Raw genomic sequence first — 19,817 nt, 5'->3', positions numbered from 1 at the left:
AAATTAAAAAGACTTTAAAGAAATATAATAAAAACCCTGCCAGATGTACCTGACCAGTGTCACTGTGTCTGCTGCTGGAATTCTGGGCTCTCACAGCAGCATGACCGTGGTCCCCGCAGTGCCAGCTTCCAGCACTGTCCAGCCCACCACACGATAACCTCATCCCCAGAGAGGACGCCTGTGTGTCCCCAAGGCCCAGAGGGGAGCCCAGGAGCGGACTGAGATGTGTGTGCACATGCTGGGGCAGGCAGGGGCAGCCTTTCTCACTCAGCACCAGAGAGTTCTGGGGACCTGGACTCAGGCCTGGAACTCAGGTGCCAGTTTAACTCCTCCTTGGATCCCAGCTGTTCTCTGCTCAGCAGGGAGCCGGTCACAAGGCCAAAGGTGGCAGGAAGGAGATTTGCATGAAGACACCCCTTCTGAGCATAAGAGAGGCCCAGAGGCCCCACCCCAGCTGTGAGCTCAGAGGCAGAGCTCAGGGCGTCCCCACCATGGCCTGGACCCGTCTCCTGCTCCCCCTCCTCACTCTTTGCACAGGTGCTGCCCCCAGGCTCAGCCCGAAAAGTGACCAGAGCTCAGCCTGGTCCAGAACTTCAGCTCAGCACAGGAGCTGCCGCAGGGGGCATGAGGCTGCAGGGATGAGACCCTCTTCCTCACCCTCACTCTCCTCTCCTCTCTTGCAGGTTCTGTGGCCTCTTCTGCGCTGACTCAGCCACCTGCGGTGTCTGTGTCCTTGGGACAGACGGCCAGGATCACCTGCCAGGGAGACAGCTTAGGAAACTATTATGCTCAATGGTACCAGCAGAAGCCAGGCCAGGCCCCTGTGCCGGTCATTTATAAGGACAGCAAGCGGCCCTCAGGGATCCCTGACCGATTCTCTGGTTCCAGCTCAGGCAAAATTGCCACCCTGACCATCAGCAGGGCCCAGGCCGAGGACGAGGCTGACTATTACTGTGGGTCAGCTGACAGCAGTGATTATGTTCACAGTGACACAGGCAGACAGGGAAGTGAGACACAAACCCCCTCCCCGTCTGGCTCACACTCTCCTCCAGCCCCCAGGAGGACTGTGGAAGAACAGTGACAGGTCTGGCCCAGTTCCCCCAGATCTGAGCCCCCCAGGCTGCCCCTCCTCCCAGCCCTCCAGACAGGCTCTGCACAGGGGGCTCAGGAGTGGATTATGGCTGGCAGGACCAGGCTGTCTTAGTGCTGTCTGGCCAGGTCGGGAACTTCGGCCAGAGGCCCTGTATGGAAGGACAGACAGAGGGACACATCCCTCCAGTGATAGTTTTCCCCACATTTCCATATCGTGGTCACTGGGCCCCTCTTGGCCCAACTGTCTAGGATTTGACCACAGAATGTCCCATCCCATCTGATGCTGAAGCCCCAGGCCCCCATGGCAGCTGGGATTCTGAATGGAGCACACCAGAACAGTGGGCATTCTAGCATCTACCTCCTTCTCTCTTCTGGCCTCGTCTACTCATCCACAGCTGCTGGGAGCCTGTGACAACTCACAGCAGTGCCCTCACGGGGAAATGCTGTTGGTGCAGAAAATGGCCCCTACCCCAGTTTATCCCCCTGGTCAGAGAGGTTCAGGTGAATGATGGCTGAGGCCACCATCCCCAGGCTCTGACTCAGTTTAGGATGACCCGAATGGGCCAGCTTTAACTCTCCTGCAGAACCCCGAGTCCCCATTTGTGTGACCAAATCCCGGGTCCCTCCCCTCTGCCCAGTCTCCCCTCCTCATCTCCTTCCAGATTTCCAGGACATGCACTTAACGTCTCAGAATCAGCTTGCAGGGAACCCGATCTAAGTTGGCCAGTTGTTCCCAACATGCTCATCAGGGTCCCGAGGAGGTTATATATACCCGCAAGTCTCTGTTTTCCCACCTAAATCCACAATGTGCTCTTCAAAATCCCCAGTTAGATCTGATTGCCCTTGAATTTTTATAAAAAGGTGCATTGGAGACCAATAAGCTACAGTGAGAATGTTTGTGAAAGAAACTGGCAAAGAATGATTTCTCTATCCAAAGTGATGACTGAAAACTGTCACCACTATCATGCTGTCCTATGATTAGGTGTTTTAAGTGATGGGGACCACCAAGAACATCTATTCTGTTTCAAAGTAGGGCCCCAATTTCACAGTAGACGCCCCCGTTATACCAAAGCCTTAGTTTTCATCTGAAACAGGATCCAGGGAGGAACTGGGTTGATTTTTGCACAGCTATTGACCCATCAGTTGGCTGGATATGTTTCTCCTTCTTGTAAAGAAATAAAACCTTGACATCCTACAATGCATGGCTTTCCTCACAAAAAAAAGCCAGTGTCCAAACTCTTAGACGTACAATGAGGAAATTTCTGGGTGACCTTGGAAAACAGTGAATTTACACCCAAAGACCATTTCCCTGGCAAATGCTTAAACAAACATGTGACAACCTGAACAATGGCACATAGATCTCCTGCTTCACACAGAATTCTAGATTCTCCAGGGGAAAGGTCCACATTAGAAATATTAAAATGCCACCTGTGGATTTTTTTTAAAAGAAAAGCCGAAAGTTTCCTCCAAGTGCACTCCTGTCTTGCATGAGGGTGGATGTCTAATTTGGAGGATGGAAACCACATGGGAAAAAATTACGTTCAAAAAGTATTGACAATTACAGATTATTAAATGTACAATTAACTTGTCACACTAATGGACCATGAACCAGCAACAGATGGTATTTTATGCACCGAATCCCTAAGACCTAAGCAGTAATTCCAGGATTCCTCCAGAGGCGAGATCATGAAAAGGCTGCCCTCGTTGCTTTGAATCTGGAGTGTGTTGTCCTTGGGCTTTCTGTTCAGCCCCACGGGGAGCAGGGCATTGTCAGCCTCCCAGGTGTCAGATGGCCCCAGGGGAGGTGCATCAGCGCCCCCAGAGGCAGTGGGGAGAACTGACAGGAAGAATCTACAATTCAGGCTGAGAATTTCCCACAGCCCCCTCCTGGCCCAATCTGGTTCTAGAACACTCAGAAGAGGCTATTATTTAGGGATTAAGACATCTCTCTTCTCTCTAGCCCCCAAGTGAACTTGGCGTTGTCATTCCCTCTCTCAGCCCCTGCCTTTCCCTGTCAAGTGAGCTCCTCGAGTCCTGGGCTCCCAGTCACAGAAGCAAATCTGCAGACATTTATGGAAGGCAGTGACTGGTCAGCCACACGGGACAGTAGACAGGGCTCAGGACCAGAGGCACATGCAGCAGCTAAAGCCCCAGCACGGCTGCATGGTGGATACTTGGCAGGGGAGAGGCACTAGTAACCCCCCCGAAGGTCTTCAGCCCTCAGGTAAAGTAGGGAAGGCCGAGGGGTTTGTCTCAACCCGCCTGTGTCAATCCTGTTCCTGCTCCCTGGGCTCCAGCCTGTGCTAAGCAGCTGCAAAGACCCGGATTTATTACGTGTGAATCCCCTTTGCTCCACCTGAACACAGGTCACTTCTACCCCTCAAATTCTTAACTCAGAGAACAGATTACACTGGCCCTGAGCTGGGTTTACATCCCAGATCCCTCAAGTTTGCCCTGTCCTTTCAGATCCTCCAACACACCCGACTCCTCCCCGCTGGCCAAGTCTCAGCCCTTCCCACGCTCACTTCTTACTACTTGGTTCTCCCCAGTCCTGAGGGCAGCTCCAGAGTTACCCCTTTGGGGGGGCTCCAACCTCTGATTACAGAACAGCCTGCCTGTCATTGTCTGTCTCTTCTCTGGATTAATTATCCCCACAGCACACACCACGATGGGGTTCTTTCCCCATCATTAGTTTCGTTAACTGATGCATTTGTGCTCAGACTTTTCCTGCTTGGTCAGAATACATTTTTTTTTTTTTAATTTCAGGACTCACTGATGAAAAGCAGAGGCATGAACAGGCGGGACCTATTGTAGTCTCACCAAGATAAGTTCTCTGGGTGATCACAGATTCCACGTGGGACCCAAGATCTTGCCAGCATCCAGGTCCCTTGTCCCTATATGTTGGCCTTGCTTTCATTCTTGTGGATGACAGACCTCAGGATGGCTGCTGCAGCTCCAGCTGTCACACCATGTTCAAGAGGAAAGGATCTGCGTCAATTCCTGCTATTTCTTTCCTTTACAAGAGCAAGAGTTCCCCGAGATAAATTCCAGCCAACTGACCCTTACATCCCATAGAACAGTGCTGGGCCACCTGGTCAAACCTGATAGCCAGAGACCTGAAAGAAGCAAGTGTTTGGCTTTTAAATAAACACTGCAGGCAATGTGTAGGTGACCGTGGGGGAGATTCTCTGCCAGGTGTGCAAAGCCACTGTGTCCCCTGCACTGCCCCCCACACAGGATGGAAACACCCTTCAAGCAGGGACTGTGTCCTGTTCATGCTGAATTCCCTGGAGGGAATGTGCCAGCCCAAAGTGGGTCTGAATGAACATTTCCCAGTGGGTGTGGTCCTAACCATGCCTTTGGACTGAGCCGCCACCCCGCATCAGGCCCATACCCAAAGCTGGCACCAATAAGAGTCACCCCCTGAGGGAGGTGTCCCCACTGCCCATCCCACCTGCGTGACCTCCCACCACGCCACAGACAGGGTCAGGGATGCCTTCGTGAGCCCAGCCCCCTCCTCTTCCAGATGAGCCTGTTCATATCTTCACGGGTAATCTCAGCCCCTCGTGCCAGGACGTGAGGCAGACAGAGCCATGGGGTGGAAGCAAATCCTGATTGGGGTCACCATCCCTGGATCAGGGAAATCACCACCTGAGCAGTGGGCTCTGAAATCTACACCTAGAACTGAGTCTCCGCCTCCAGTGTGGAGCAGCCACCAGGGGGCAGCAGAGGTAGCCCGGCAGAGCCACCTGGAGGAGTGGTGTCCTGGGCATCAGGGCTCCAGTGCAGGGGAAGGAGTAACCAGGACCTCACACCTGATGACAAGTGTCCTTCCGTTTCTACAGTGTCACCTTCACTCTCAAGCACATGTTTCTGTCTCCGTGTGTCCCAAGTCCTGCTCTTGGAGACGGTGCCTGTTTCCTTGCCCCACACCCACTGCCAGCCCACCTAATACTGCTAAAAAGCCACCGCTGTCCAGAAATGCTCATCCTCCCTGTGACCACACGTTGCCACTCCCTTCCCTGTGCTCGGAGCCCCCGTCCTCCAGACACAGCTGCTCCTACTCCCTGGAAGCTCTCCCACTGCCCTCACACCTGTCCCTCCACTTACCCCTTACAGGGAAGGGGGGGGAACCAGAAATTTCCACACTTCCTGTTTCCCAGTGTCTGACACACAGCAGTCACTCAATCAGCTTTCCGTAATTTTGATGTTTATGACATATATATTTTCCCAGCAACTGAAGGGAAATGGATTAGGACTGACATTCCCTTGCAGAGTTATTAAACCCTGAAGCCCCCTCTCATTCTCTCACAGAGCAAACATTTCTTTTAGCCCCTTGTCTGTTCCTGCCCCTGAGGCACGATGGGGACACTACAGCCCCAGGAGCTCACAGCCCAGGGCAGACACAGCACCGCAATGGCCTGGAACACTCCACGTGCTTTGTCAAACTGTGAATTTTATTCAGTCTTGGGCCCAGGAGCTGTGATGGGGGGAGAATCCTGTACAGTCTAAGCCTCTTAGTGTTGCCCGTGGAATGAGTTCAGAGAATACAGACCCACCTCTGAGCTCTCAGTGGCCAGGCCCGTCCAGGAGTGAGGCCAGGACTCAGACTGGGCTGGAGATGTCACCCCCAGACTATGGGACAGCAGGTGGAGGAGGATCCCCCAGGCCGAGGCGGGGTCTGCAGGGGCCACCCCTCCCTCTCTGTGTCCCTGGGGACTGAGCCCTTCTCTGAAACCACAGAGCTCCCCAGGCAGACCCTCTGGGCTCCGGCTGATTCGCACCCCCGGCAGCTCTCTCTCCAGCCAGGGGATAAGAGAGGCCTGGGAGGCGCCCTGCCCAGCCTAGGCCTCGGGGAGCAGACTCGGGGTGCCTCCACCATGGCCTGGACGCCCCTCCTCCCCGGCCTCCTGGCTCACTGCACAGGTGCTGCCCCCAGGGTCCGCCTACCCCTGGCCCAGGGCTCGGGGACAGGCTTGGCCCTGACTCTGAGTTCAGCAGGGCGCTGCCCGTGGGGACAGGAGACTCCTGGCCCTGCCGCAGGATGGGGGACTGGAGGGGCCGAAATCTCCCCACTGTGCTCACAGCTGTGTGTGAGCCCCGAGGGGCTGCGCCTGCCAGAGAAAGTGAGGGGCGTTCTCATTTGTTCAGAGGCTCCATCCACCAGCCAGGCCCATGGGCCCCTGGGGCTGAGACTGACGGGAGGGGGCGCCCTCGGGGCCCAGAGAATCTTTGGAGTTTAGTCCAAGCCAGGCAGGTGGGGGTCTCTGGACATGCGTTCTTCACCTCCAGCCCACCTGTCCTTTTCTCTCCTGCAGGCATTGTGTCCTCCTATGAACTGACTCAGTCGCCCTCGGTGTCGGTGTCCCTGGGACAGACGGCCAGGATCACGTGTGGGGGAAACAACATTGGAAGTAAATATGTTCAACGGTACCAGCAGAAGCCGGGCCAGGCCCCTGTGCTGGCCATCTATGGTGATGGCAACCGTCCCTCGGGTATCCCTGACTGGATATCTGCCTCCAAATCGGGGAACATGGCCACCTTAACCATTAGCGGAGTCCGGGCTGAGGACGACACTGACTATTACTATCAGTCATATGACAGCAGTTATAATCCTCATGGTGACACAGGCAGATGGAGAAGTGAGATCCTAACCTCCCTGCCTGGCTGGGCGCTCACTCCACCAACCTCGGAGCAGCTGGAGGACAGGCCTGAGGCTCCGGTGTCCTCTGTGCTCTCAGGACCTCTGTTTATGCTGCTGAGAAATGGCGAGTGGGGATTCGGTCCTGAGTCATGGAGACTGTCGTCAGCACCCTTGAGCCAGAGGGTTCCCCTTGACAGCTGTGTCCTAGGACAGCCGTGTCCCCTCTCCAGGCTCAGCTTCTCCACTGGCTTCTCTCAGGAGGGGGGGAAGATTCCAGATACAGGAAGGAAAGCTTCCGGCCCCTGGTGGCTGCTGGTGGCCCCTGACTCACGGAGCTCATTCTCGTCACTTGTGCCTGATCGTCCTGCACTGAGACCCAGGGCCTCCCCGCAACACCCTGAGGCGGGCCCTCAACACCATTGCCCACAACCCTCTAAGAACTGGGCTTCCCCACGATGCCTGTTCCTTTGTAATTTGACATCTGAAAATTGTCATCAGAAGATTGTAAAATGTTCACATCACTCCTTTACATATATTCATCAGAGTCTAAAAATCATCATGGTTTGATATCCACTGTCCTTAAAATTCTTCTATAACATCCATCTTTCCTTCTGCTTAGACTTGTTTCCATTCCACATCCCTTACTACATTTGGTCTGCTCCTACATTTTCATACCTGGAAATCTCATTCATTATCCTATCATACATCTCTGTCATAATAATGTACATTCATTTAAAATTTTTGAATTTGTTTCATTTCCCGTGATCTTAAGTGCTAAAAGGTTTCTCCCACATTGTTATATCCTAATTATTAGCAGCAGAGTTTGATCAAAACAGCATAAACGCATTGACATTTTCATAAATGACTATTAACTAGTGTTGATTCGTGGATCCATCAATTAATATAATTTACCTCTAGAATGAAGTAAGTCCATCATCAAAGCTGTCCTGGCTTGCGTTTCTATATGAAACATGGAGAAACTTTGGTCCATCAATAGGAGTCTTGTAATACAGTGTCACTGCCTGATATGAACTCCTTCCTAGTTATATGCCAAAAATCGTTCGTGGTTGATGGTCAAAAATAGTTTCTCTAAATGATTTATCAGCTGACAGCTCCGTTTCATACTCTTGTAATTTTGTGGAAAGCAAAGGATTGGACGGACACCACCCGACTTCAAGAGGACTCGTGTGAGCGGCAGTTCGATGCACCTCCAGACCCCTCAGGGATGAGGGCTCATTGCCTCATATACTGGGAGAGCCTGCAAGCCGGCTCCATCCCAGAGTCAGCTTCTCGGGGAACCACCCTCAGAGAGGTGTCACCCAGCCACTTGTCATTCATTTTCTCGGGGATAAACACCGAGAAGGCTTGAGCAGAACTTACTAGTTCAATGTATTGCTCCTTTACTTAAGAGGTCCCTTGTGTAAGAAGATATAAAGATTGGGGAAAATTTAAATATCATCTTAGTGCAGCTTTGCCAATATGATATCTTTTGAGAAAAATACTTGCATCTTATCATGTGTTTTGAGTATATGCTTCCTCCAAAACCTGAGGCTGACTTGAATCGTTCAATCTATGGGAGAGTCTGACCGAGTGATCTAATTTGCACAGCCAGTCCTCACTGCCAAATGTACTATTCGGACGATGTCCTGTTGGAAGCCTTCCCACTGTATTTGTCAATACAAGTAAACATGTTAGTGGGCATTTTGAGGAACATCATAAATCACTGAAAATTAAAAGATGTGTCTGGTGAGATCAACATTAAAATGATGTAAATCTTCTGCGTTCACTTATCTACATTTATAACTTTTTAAAAACAAGGTAAGTCACAAGGCTATTTGTCGTTATTTAATTAGCAACAGATACTATGGGACACCATGTGAGAAATAAATGTCAGAGTATTTAGTGGTTTGGCTTTTAGTAAGAATGAGGTAAGAATCGAATATAAATCACATTAGTCTTGTTAGCCATCAGGACGGAAGCATTTCCTATGAATGGAACAAGGATGTGAGAATGTTCCATTCTCTTGGACCACCCTCCCAGGGTCCCAAGAGGATTCAACCGGCTGATAGTTGCTGGTGGAACAGTTAAAGGACCAATGGCTGCTACAAAGCCACCACCTGCCAAAGTGGGGTCTCCTCGCCGTGGGAGTGTACCCGTCCCAGGTGTCAGTCCAAGCCTTTGGAAAGGACCTGGAAAACAGGTTCTGCCCTACGAATATAAACCCACCCGGTCAGGTGGGGCAGGACCTGCTGGGCACTGGCCATGCCCACTCCAGCACAGGGAAGGGTTGGGCAGACCCTGCAAAAAGCAGTTCCTTGAGCTGGAGGTAACTGGTTTCTCCCAAGTTCCAGACACAGTCAAGACTAGAGTGAGATGAGTAAGACACCCTCCTTGTCTGAGAAATTTAAGGAAGTGCCCCAAAACTCAGTAATCAAGAAAAATAATATTTTGGGAATTCCCTGGAGGTCCAGTGGTTAAGACTCCATGCTTTCACTGATGAGGTCACGGGTTCAATCCCTGGCTGGGGAACTAAGATCCCATAAGCCCCATGGCACGGCCAAATTAAAAAAAAAAAAAAAAGATAAATAATATTTAATGCAATATTTTTAAAAATTGAAATTAAAGCCCCCCAAAATCCATATGAGTAAAGCACTGAAACAGTAAGTAAAGTGAGGATCTGACCATGCACCGGTGTGACTCACCTTAAGCACCCCCACCCCAGGACAAGCCGGGACTCCAGGAAGATGAAGAACAGAGTCTAGCCCCTGCACCCCTTCCTCCCCCTCACGGGAACCCCCCGCCCCCACCCTCAGGTCTCACGCCTCCCACGAGCCACATTTTCTGGCGTTGCCTCCCTTGACAGCTGGTTTCTGCTGCCCTGTACCGGGCCCTCCCCCTCGGGCTGCATCCCCGGTGGCTGGACTGGGAGAGTTAGAGGTTAAAGCATGGAAATTTTCCAAAGCCCCCAGTTCCAGGCCGGGTCCCACCACCATGTCCAAAAAGGCTGGTCCTCCCGGGTCTCCGGCTGGTACTGGTAAGTCCCGGGACACGGTCTTTACACCAAGTAGCTGTGTGTCTTAGGAAAGAAACTCTCCCTCTCTGTGCTTCAGTTTCTTCATCCGTAGAAGCTACCAGGTCGGTGAGTCTGTGACGTCTCCAGAAGCAGTAGGATTCTCTCCCCATTTGCTGGAGTGGGGGGCTGCACCCCCAGGATCGCCAGAGGAGCTGGGATCTTCAGGGTTCCCCGGGCACCCTTCAGAGGGGGCTCAGGAACCACAGAGCCAGATCCTGATTCCAGAAGCTTTGTCATATCTCCAGACGGACACTTTGTCCCCCTCTGCCTCAGACCCTCCAGGCCCCAAGAGTAAAACACTGAAGGTGTTAAGAGAAGGACCAACCGCTTAAGTTTTGGGGATGGTGGGGAGTGGGGAGCTGGGGAGACCTAGGCCTGGGAGAGAAGACTCCACTCTGACTATAGGCAGGTGTCTGGGGCCTGTGGGATGTAGAATGGGCAGGGGGCTGACCAGCAGGAGGCAGGGGGCGCCCCTGACACGGGAGCAGGGCAGAAGTGACTGGACATGACACACCCCTCCACTCCAGGGGAGATGGGTGGGGGCGGGGCACAGAGGAGCCAGGGACCCTGAGCAGGGGATCTGCTGAACAGGACAGCTGGACCCAGACCTCTCTGGCTCAGCCTGAATCCAGCCCTCGGCCATTCTCGGTCCAGGGAGGGGGTGGGGACAAGTCTGGGCGGCCAGAGCTGCAGCTGCACCAGCTGGGAAGGCCCTGCCCATCCCCCGAGGGTCCCCAGCGTCCAGCCAGACCAGGATTTCCGATTGCAGCCACCACAGGAGGATGTGGTCTGCGGTGGCGGCTGCCCAGAGACCGTGGCAGGTACAGGGTGGAGGCTGGGGCACAACTGGAATCACCGAGTTCAGGGACAGCCCCTTTTTCTCCCCGAAATCTGGGGCTGTCCCCAGTGGGTGGGGGGGACCACAGCTTCTGGGCCCCGGGCAGTGGGTGAGTGTCACACCCACACAGGGGTGCGGGGAGGGAGCAGATTCAGCCTGGACCCTGGGGCAGGGGCAACGCAGCCCCCAAGGTGCAAGGGGCCCAGGTCCCAGGCTGGAGTGGGCCAAGCACCACAATGGGGAGAAGCTGGACTGAATCAGGGCCTCCCAGGGGCTCCCCCATATCCTGCATGATGGCTGGTAGGGCACCCACACCCTGTTACTGTTCAATGCCTGGCCCATGTCCAAGGCCAGGGATCTGTCTGTGTGTGCTGTATAGTCCAGCCCTCAGCACCCGGCCCGGCAGCCTGGGGTTCCTCCAAAGCTGCTTTATGAGTTTGGTCAAACTGTGAGGTTTTGATCACCATCATCACCTTCCTTCCCTCCTTCCCCCATCACAACCATGATTATCAAGAGCTGTGGAGGGTCTGGGATTTGTTCCTGCCCGCAAGCTAAAAAGTGAGCCTGCCGCAGTTGCACAGATGCTGGCGGACACAAGATGCTGGGTTGGAGACAAAGGCCAGCATGTTACTCCCAGCAAGAGAGGCAGCCGGCATATCAGCATCATCCTGCGCTGGTTCTCTGAGCCCCACAGGGTGATGCAAAGGGGCCAGGAGACACCTGCACATCCAAGCTGGGGACCCCAAATCTTTTCTGCCGGACAGTAAGCATGTTTTGCTCCAGAGGGAGACGCTATCTCTACCCTCCAGGGTCATTCATTACACAAACATACTCGAAAAGATGATCCAAAACAAAGGCAACCCGTTCCTTTGCTCGTGAGACGTGCAGAAATACAGAGATCCGTGGACATTGTCTCCCAGGGACCCTCATCTATATGAAGAAAATGAAGTCCCAAGCTGTGTGCCTGTTAACGCATCCCATGGAACAGGCTGGACCGATTTTCACCCAATGTAGCAGGAAAGTTAAGGAGCATCGGCCTCAAAACGTGGGCCAGGGCTTCCCTGGTGGCGCAGTGGTTGAGAGTCCGCCTGCCAATGCAGGGGACACGGGTTCGTGCCCCGGTCCGGGAAGATCCCACATGCCGCGGAGCGGATGGGCCCGTGAGCCATGGCCGCTGAGCCTGCGCGTCCGGAGCCTGTGCTCCGCAATGGCAGAGGCTGCAGCAGTGGGGGACCTGCGTACCGCAAAAAAAAAAAAAAAATCACGGGCCAGACACCTCTGAAAGGGCCCTCCCAGGAAAGTCACTTTGGGGTCCATCCCTGGGAGGCCTCTTTCAGATTTGCTGAAACAGAAGATTGGGAGGGCTGCAGAGCTGGACTTAAGTTGACATAGGTATTAGAGCTCCTGTGGCCAGAGAGCAACTGGAAAGCCAGAGGGGAGGTGCTGGCTGTGACAAGTGGGAACTTGCAACCTGCCACTTGGAGTTCTTCCTATACCCGGCAGCCTGACAGCACCAGGACCTAGAGGGAGGGGCATGCCCTGGAGCTGCGTGAGGGCCAGGCCTCTTGACGGTGTGGCATCAGGAAAGTACGGAAGCTGCTTGAACATCAATTTCTTCATCTTCAAACAGGGGAGAAAAAAAAAAATCTCAGCTCAGCAGGGAGCCGGCCCGGTTGTCAGCACTGGATAGACAGCATCCCTCTCATCACTGGATCGTGTGTTATCTCCCTGGGCTTCAAAACGGACCCCAGCCTAAGCAAACACGTGATCACACTGATCCTCAAGGCCTTCCTACGGCAAAGGAACTGCCCCTATTTTACAGATAAGGAAACTGAGGCCCAGAGGGAACCTCGGTCTGATTGGTGTCAACATTCATGACTTGACGTTTCTCCTTGAACGACGGGTATAGAATCACTCCCGCAGGGCCCTTGCCTGGCTGAGAAGCTGAGTGAGGAGTTGACCAGGGACACTAGCCAGGCTTGGCCAAACCAACCAAGGAAGGGCGATCTTGACTGGCCGGAGTGAAGGCTGCAGGGACCAAGCCAGAGGACTGGTCAGAAGAGAAGCCCCAGCCCACTGCACTCAGGCCTCACTGACTTATTCCACGGGAACTCGGCTGCCCTCCCCGGCCCCTCCAGGCCCCAGGGAGATGCTCCACAGCCCAGGGACGCAGTTGCAGAACAGGGAAGGAGAATAGGGCAGGTGTGCCCGACCCAGGGACCCGGGGGCGGGGCTGGTGGGCGGGCTTTGCTGTGAAGCCCTTGAGCCCTGGATCCTGACCACAGCAGAGCAGTTAGCAAAGGCCCCCCTGGGAGAGGCCCCAGGAGTAACAGCCATGGATCCTGAAGGGGGCCAGGTGCTGGGGGCAGGGACAGAAAAGGCCCAGGCAGAGAACAGGGCCACGAGGGCCAGGATGCACTGGGACGGCCACTGCCAGCAAGGGGAACTGGGGGCACCTGCCGGTCCCCCTCCAGGGAGCCCATACCAGCAGGTTGGCCGAGGCGCCTTTGACCCTGAGGGCACATGAGGCCCAGGTCAGGCCAGGTGGGCCCATGAACACCCCAGGGGTCAGAGCTCTGTCCCCAGGCAGCCCTGGCCTCTAATAGTACTGGGCCTGGCCATGGGCACCCATGGCCTGCTGCCCTCGATGGCAGCATGGCCCCCCACATGGAAGCCCCGGGAAATCTCCAGCCTCTGGAGACTGTGGGACAGGTAAGAGGCCGAGGGAGTTGTGGTACAGGGGGACTGGAGGTCCCTTTGACGGGGTGCAGGGGTGAATGACTATAGAAGAGAGGGGCAAGAAGGGAGAATCATCCGTAAAGAAGGGGCCTGAGCAGACAGTGGCTTTATTTAAAGTGTTGACATTTTGTCTAGTGTGAATTTGTTTGTATTGATTTTTCTTCCTTAATACTATATTAAAGTATTATTTATCTCAATGACTGGATTTTTTTGGTGCCCCTTAAGTTTTGTGCCCAAGACTGGTGCCTCACTTGCCTCGCCCTGGACCTCTGAGCAGGGAGAAACAGGGCAGCAGGGGCAGGACGTACCCAGAAGACACTAATCACTTTAGGGGCAGCAGCCCCACAAGGCAGGTCCTGCCATCATCCCCATCTTACAGACAGGGATAGAGGTCCAGAAAAGTGAGGCAACCTGCCCAGATTCACACAACACATGGGCACGGTCCCAGGACTGTGGAAATCCTGGGACTGAACAGGCACCAGCATGTCCTGTGTTTTAAGAAAATGGTGCAAGGGAAGGGGCAGTTTACAAGGCGTCCAGAGAAGGAAGCAAGGGTTTGGCTTGGTGTCCCCCAAGGAGGCCAACTCCTCAACTAAATTCCTGAGTGTTTAACTGGGGCCAAGCCTGAACCAAGCGGGGTCATATCCAGGCATTGGGCAGACCCATGGGTCATTTTAGGAGCAGTAAGATGGGAGGGGGGATGCCCAAGCTGGTCTTACAGATCCAGGGTGTTGACACGTGACGGGGCGCTCCAGGCAGAGGGAATGGTGGGGGGTCCGAGGAGGAGAGTGAGGTGGCACAGGCCCGCAGGGGGCCTCCAGAGCCGGGGAGAGCGGGGTGCAGACTGCTGGGGTCTTGTACACCTCATCCTTTATCTTGGGGTCCAGGAGGAGTCACTGAAGGATTTAAGTGGGGAGCTGTCAGAGTCAGGTTAGTGTTTTGAAAAAATGGCTCCAGATCGGAGACCAGTGTGAGGCCAGATTAGAGGATGGAGAAGGGGCAGTGGAAAGGGGATGGGGAGGGGGTGCTGGTCCATGGTGACCAGGTACCAATATCTCCTATGGAATTGGCAAGTGAATTTAAAGTGACATTATCATGATGGGGAGGAACGGGCACAGTCACGAACTGTCTATAAAAGACTAAAATGTACACCCTTTTTAGCAATACGCAGTGAGTCATAAAAGAAAGCATATTTCTTTAAATTGTGTAATTCCACTTCTAGGAATTCATCCTGAGCAGAGGGTGGGGGGAACAACCAAAGATGTAACCAAAGGTTTACAAGCAAGAAACTCAACATTATTAATGATGGGAGAAAACTGGAAATAACCTAGATATCCAGCAGAAAGGGTGTGACAAAATACAGCATGGAATATCCATCATAAGGAATCTTACACAAACCTCCAAAATTGTATTTCTGAAATTGGGTTTTTAAAGTATGTGTGCATTTTCAAAAGCCTGTCAGAAAATGTAGAAAAATGTCAATGGTGTGTCTCTGGCAGGTGGGATTTCATCTAGTTTCAATTTTTTACCTTATAATTTTCTGTAGTTATGAAAATGTTCACAAGAAGATATATTTCATTTTTATCTTCGAAAATAATTTTTGATACCAGAGTACTATGTGTTTTAAAAAAAGATTAAGCACAGAAGTATATTAGCCTGCAACTAGCTTTTTCAACAGTCTGTTGAGATTTTCTGTATCAGCCCATATGAATCCCCCATGTTCTCCACACAGCTTTGTAAGACTTCAAAGTTTGGATGAAGCAGCATGTCTTTAATGATTCCCCTGTTAATGAACATTTAGGTTGTTTCCACTTAAAAATGTAAATTACAAGAGATGCTACATGGAGACCCCCAACGTGTGTAGCTGTGTATCCATACTAAGTACACTGTGTATCTCCACGGGATAGATGCCTAAAAGTGGGATTGCTGGATCAGAGAGAACAGGCTTTGAAATTTTCGTAGGAGATGCCAGTGGTCCTCCCAAAAGTCTGTTCCAACTTACTCTCACCACAGTGAATGACAGTGCCTTTCCCTCTCCATTGTTGCCAATAATGTGACAGGGTGGATCTTTTTTTATTTTGCATGTCTGATGAGCAAAAATGAGAACAAATGTGTTTGTTTATTTGATCGTTGGTGAAACTTATTTTTCTTTCATATTTTTATTGACTGATTTTATTTCTTCTGTGAATTCACCAGTCATAATTTTGCCTGGTTTATTTTTCGTTCGTTTGGTTGTATTTTCTTAAAGATCCATAAGAAACTCTCCATCTATTTGGGATAGTAACCCCTTATTAAGTATGTACATTGTAAATATTTTTCCCTGATCTGTTTTACACCTTTTGTTCGTGGGGTCTTTCACCATAAAACCTTTTTAATTTTTATATGTCAGATTGGTGGTTTTTCTTTACAGTGTCTGTGATCTGTGGCAAACATAGGGAAGGCATATTCATTTCTATTTTTTTCTATTTTATTCAGGTATTTTCATTGTTTTGGTGTTTGTTTTTACTTCACCTGGAGTTTATTTTTGGGTAGGTGGGAATATAACCTTATATATTTTCCAAATGGAGAGCCAATCATCATATATTTGTTGAATACAAACATAGCTTTTATCCAATACTGAATTTTATCTGATTTATCACATCCTCTCTGTGGTTCTGTTGATCTAATGATCAATTCCCACATCCTTTCCACCCTGTTTTAATTATTGTAGCTTTACAATGTGTTTCTGTACCTGGTAAAGAAGAACCCCGTCGTTATTATTCTCATTCAGAATATTTGTGTCTCTTCTCCATCATTATTCTTACTGTTGGACTTCAGAATCGGTTCACTAATTTTCAAAAATTATTCCTTTGATGTTGTGCTTGTAATTTCATGAAGTATATGGATTCATTTGAGGGGAACTGATGTCTTCGCTGTTGTGTCCATTAGTCAAGTTGTGTTATATTTTATCCATGCAAATCTTGCACATTTTCTGTTAAGTTTATTCCTAGGACTTTTAATAGAATTTTTATTGAGGTTGTCAGTGTTTCCCAAATTTCATCTCCTCAATAGTTCCCTATTGCTCTTGTGTTCAATCATTTTGGTTAATTCTTGTATTAGTTCTAATAGTCCTTCAGCTGATTGTCTTGGGTTTGTTTTGTTTGTTTGTTGAAGTAAACTAGCCCATCATCTGCAAAGAACAATTTTATCTCATTTTTCCTAACACACTCTTTGCCCCACCTCGTCTCACTTCATGGTCTCGAATCTGTAGAATATTATGAATAATAAAAGTAAGAGTGGGAACCCTGACCTTTAAGATGGTTTTACCTTTAAATGTGAAGGTTGCTATAAGTTTTGGGAGATACTCTTTATCAAGTTGAGGATGTTTCCTTAGATAATTAACTTAATAAAAGGCTGGATATTTGCTTTATTTAACCAGAAATAAGTGTTGAATTTATATTGCTGTTCTGTTAAATTTTGTTTCAAAAATCTTATGTGCACACCTTAAACACAACCATGACCAAATAGTTCCACCGCTCAATTAAAAAAATTCTTCTCCCAATGCAAAGGGTTACTTTCTGATTTAGATAAACTGCATTGGGAGATACAGGGTGCTAAACAGGCTCCTCATCCTCCCACCATGACGCCCCCCAGGCTACTGACCAAGGGACCCCACCTCCTCCAGGAAAGGAAGGTCCCTGGGATGTGATGTGACACCCAGATGTCTCTCCTGCACCTCTCATGCTTGGGGAAGGATGGAGCCCCGCTTCCCAGGGCTAAAGTTGCTGGTGGGGTGGGGTTCCCCCTCAGCCTCCCTGAGGACAGACCAGCCCCCATGACAAGGAGGGTGGCCCTGGGGCCTCTGTGCAGCTGCAGGTGGGCCTGGGCAGGGGGTGGAGGGGGTGTCAGGAGGGTTTATGTTCAAGACTGTGTCACGGTGTGCTGCGTTCGGCGGAGGGACCAAGCTGACCGTCCTGGGTGAGTCTCCCCCTTCCCCTCCTCTTCGGGGTCCACGGTGAAATTTGGGCAGATTTTCTTGTCTTTTCCCTCCTGTCTGGGGCTGGAGTCTCACTCTCCGGAGCCTGTCACCTTCACCCTCTAGGCTGTCCATTGCCCCCAAGCCTGTCGTTCTTCACAGAACCTGGTGGGCATGGTGGGGACAGGCTAAGTGACCCTCCTGCCACCCCTCGCTCTTCCCATCCCGAGCCTTCCCTCCAGGCCCTTCTTCTCTGGATGCTGGGATGTCAGCTCCCTCCTCAGGGAGCCGAGCCCCAAGGTCTGAGGAGAAGGGAGGGGCTGAGGCCCAAGGAATGGGGGTCTCAGGCTGGGGCACTGGGTCCAGGGATGTGGGAAGGACACTGGAAAGAGCTGGACAGAGCATGGGTGTCATCCTGGGATCTTTCTGCTCAGGGACCCAAATGGGGGCTAGTGAGGGACCCCAGAGCCAGGGGCCTTGGAGAGTGGAGGAGGGAACAGTACACGGGGGAAGGGTAGACGAGTGTCCCGTTGAGAAGGTGACCTCAGGGTGCTAGGTCCCCATCCTCCACCCAGCAAGCAGGTCACCCCAGGCCGCACAGATCTCAGGACACTCGGGCCTTAAGGGTCACCGCACCCAGTTACACACTGGACGTGAGCCCCTAGCTCAGACGCCCAGCGTGGGGATTCCTCATAGGGACAGGTGACAGGAACTGACCCGGCCAGGCAGACAGATGTCCCAGGACAGACAGATCCCCAGCGGGACTTCACAGGTCAGGGGACCCCTCAGAGCAGACACAGCCCCAGGCTCAGAACGCAATGTTCACCCACATGGAAACTCTCATTTGTGGGACTCCCTGGACCCCAGCCCTGGGGCTGACGCTCCCTCCACCCTGGCAGCCCTGGAGGGGTCTCTGTGGTCTCTGTGGCAGCCTTAGAGGGTTGGGGGCTGCGAGGCTGGTGTTAGGGGGACTGTGGGCAACAAAGCCCCCCGCAAAAGGGAAGAGAGCCTGAACGGGGGACAGACAGACGACCTGTATGAGGACACCAGACGAGAACCAGGGGAAGATCTCAGACAGATAAATGCCCAGGACAGACAGACACCCAGGAAAGAGGGGACCTCAGGGTGGACGGCAGGCAGCACCAGGGAGCAGAGGGTAGGATGTGGTTTATGGGACGTGGGAGCCTGAGGAAGAGATGGAGACTTGCAAGGGAGCCCCGAACTCCCAGGAGTCGGGCACTGAGGATCCCCTGACAGAAGGTGAGCGACCCCAGCCATGGCTGCCTGACCTCAGGGGAGCAAGGGCCCGCCTGGGATCCATGCACTGGACTTTGGGCACCTGTGCCCGCTTCTCCTGAGGTCAGGGGCTCCCGCGATGGACGCTGCCCCAGTGACCTCCCGTCTCTCCCTCACTTTGCAGGTCAGCCCAAGTCCTCGCCCTCAGTCACTCTGTTCGCGCCCTCCAATGAGGAGCTCAACGCCAACAAGGCCACCCTGGTGTGTCTCATCAATGACTTCTACCCGGGCAGCGTGACGGTGACCTGGAAGTCAGGCAGCACCACCATCACCAAGGGCGTGGAGACCAGCCAGCCCTCGAAACAGAGCAACAGCAAGTACGCGGCCAGCAGCTACCTGGCCCTGACGGCCAGCGAGTGGAAATCTTATGTGAACGGGGTCAGCTGCCATGTCACGCACGATGGGAAAACCGTGGAGAAGACAGTGTCGCCCTCCGAGTGCTCTTAGGTCCTGGTCCTCACATCCTCAGGGGACTGGAGCCACAGGACCCCTGGAGGGTCTACCCACCCACCCTGGTCCCCCCAGCCCTTCCTCCTGCACCCAATCAACTCTCAATAAAATGTCCTCATTGTCATTCAGAACTCGTGCTCTGCTCGTTTTTCTTTCTGCATTTGGGGTCCTGAACTGAACCATCCTCAAAGGGGAACAAAATCCTCTTATCCTTTAAGAAATCAAGATAGAGGATGGAGTCTTGGGACTCTTGTGAGGAATGGTTTCACTGTCACCCAGGACCCCCCCGCCCCCAGAGAACATTCGAGAACAGGAAATTGGGTCACTGCAGGAATGGAAGTCTGTCCACCCTCCCTACCCTCCTCCATGTTTCCTCCTCCGTGTGGACCACCTCCACATCTGATTGTCCCGGTCACAGTGTTTGGTTGCCAGGGCCCCAGGACAATACCTCAGCTCCCTTCCCTGGAATCCTCAGCACCACATTCTGGATTGTGTAGCCCTCAGGAGTCCGTCGGTTCTGTAGATGATGACCCACCGATTCCATGTGTCCTTTTGCTCAAAACCCACCCCGGTAATTCCGCATGACCTCGTCCTAGAGTTCCCACGCCCCTCATGGCACCTCCTGCTCGCACCTCCCTAGGGAAACAGCCCTGTGCCCCTCCCCCAGGCCTTCCGGTCACACTCTGCACAGGACCCACAGTCCCTGACCCTGGTCACTCATCCCACACTC

The 19,817-nt window shown here is 52.4% G+C and overlaps 2 protein-coding genes across 2 annotated transcripts in view; both read left to right on the top strand.

The window, feature by feature from the left end:
- Positions 1-19,817, top strand: part of LOC307197472 (immunoglobulin lambda-1 light chain-like) — a gene marked incomplete at its 5' end in the record, with an annotated part of 35,384 nt that overhangs the window by 2,972 nt on the left and 12,595 nt on the right. The window lies entirely within an intron of this gene.
- LOC307197475 (immunoglobulin lambda-1 light chain-like) lies at positions 477-19,179 on the top strand. The gene is made up of 4 exons (XM_079943386.1): positions 477-537; positions 684-979; positions 17,307-17,343; positions 18,762-19,179. The coding sequence occupies exons 1-4, from the start codon at positions 492-494 to the stop codon at positions 19,082-19,084; spliced, it is 702 nt and encodes a 233-aa protein (XP_079799512.1). The 5' UTR covers positions 477-491; the 3' UTR covers positions 19,085-19,179.

The sequence above is a fragment of the Stenella coeruleoalba genome, assembly GCF_951394435.1.
Source record: "Stenella coeruleoalba genome assembly, chromosome: 14".
In the NCBI taxonomy this organism is placed as follows: domain Eukaryota; kingdom Metazoa; phylum Chordata; class Mammalia; order Artiodactyla; family Delphinidae; genus Stenella; species Stenella coeruleoalba.
This window is presented reverse-complemented; position numbering and strand designations above follow the sequence as displayed.

Bases quoted from the DNA above. Each gene is read 5' to 3' on its own strand.
- LOC307197475 (XM_079943386.1), top strand. From the start codon at position 492: ATGGCCTGGACCCGTCTCCTGCTCCCCCTCCTCACTCTTTGCACAG. The intron at 538-683 runs GTGCTGCCCCCA...CCTCTCTTGCAG, and splicing joins CCTCCTCACTCTTTGCACAG to GTTCTGTGGCCTCTTCTGCG. The intron at 980-17,306 runs GTTCACAGTGAC...GTGTCACGGTGT, and splicing joins CAGCTGACAGCAGTGATTAT to GCTGCGTTCGGCGGAGGGAC.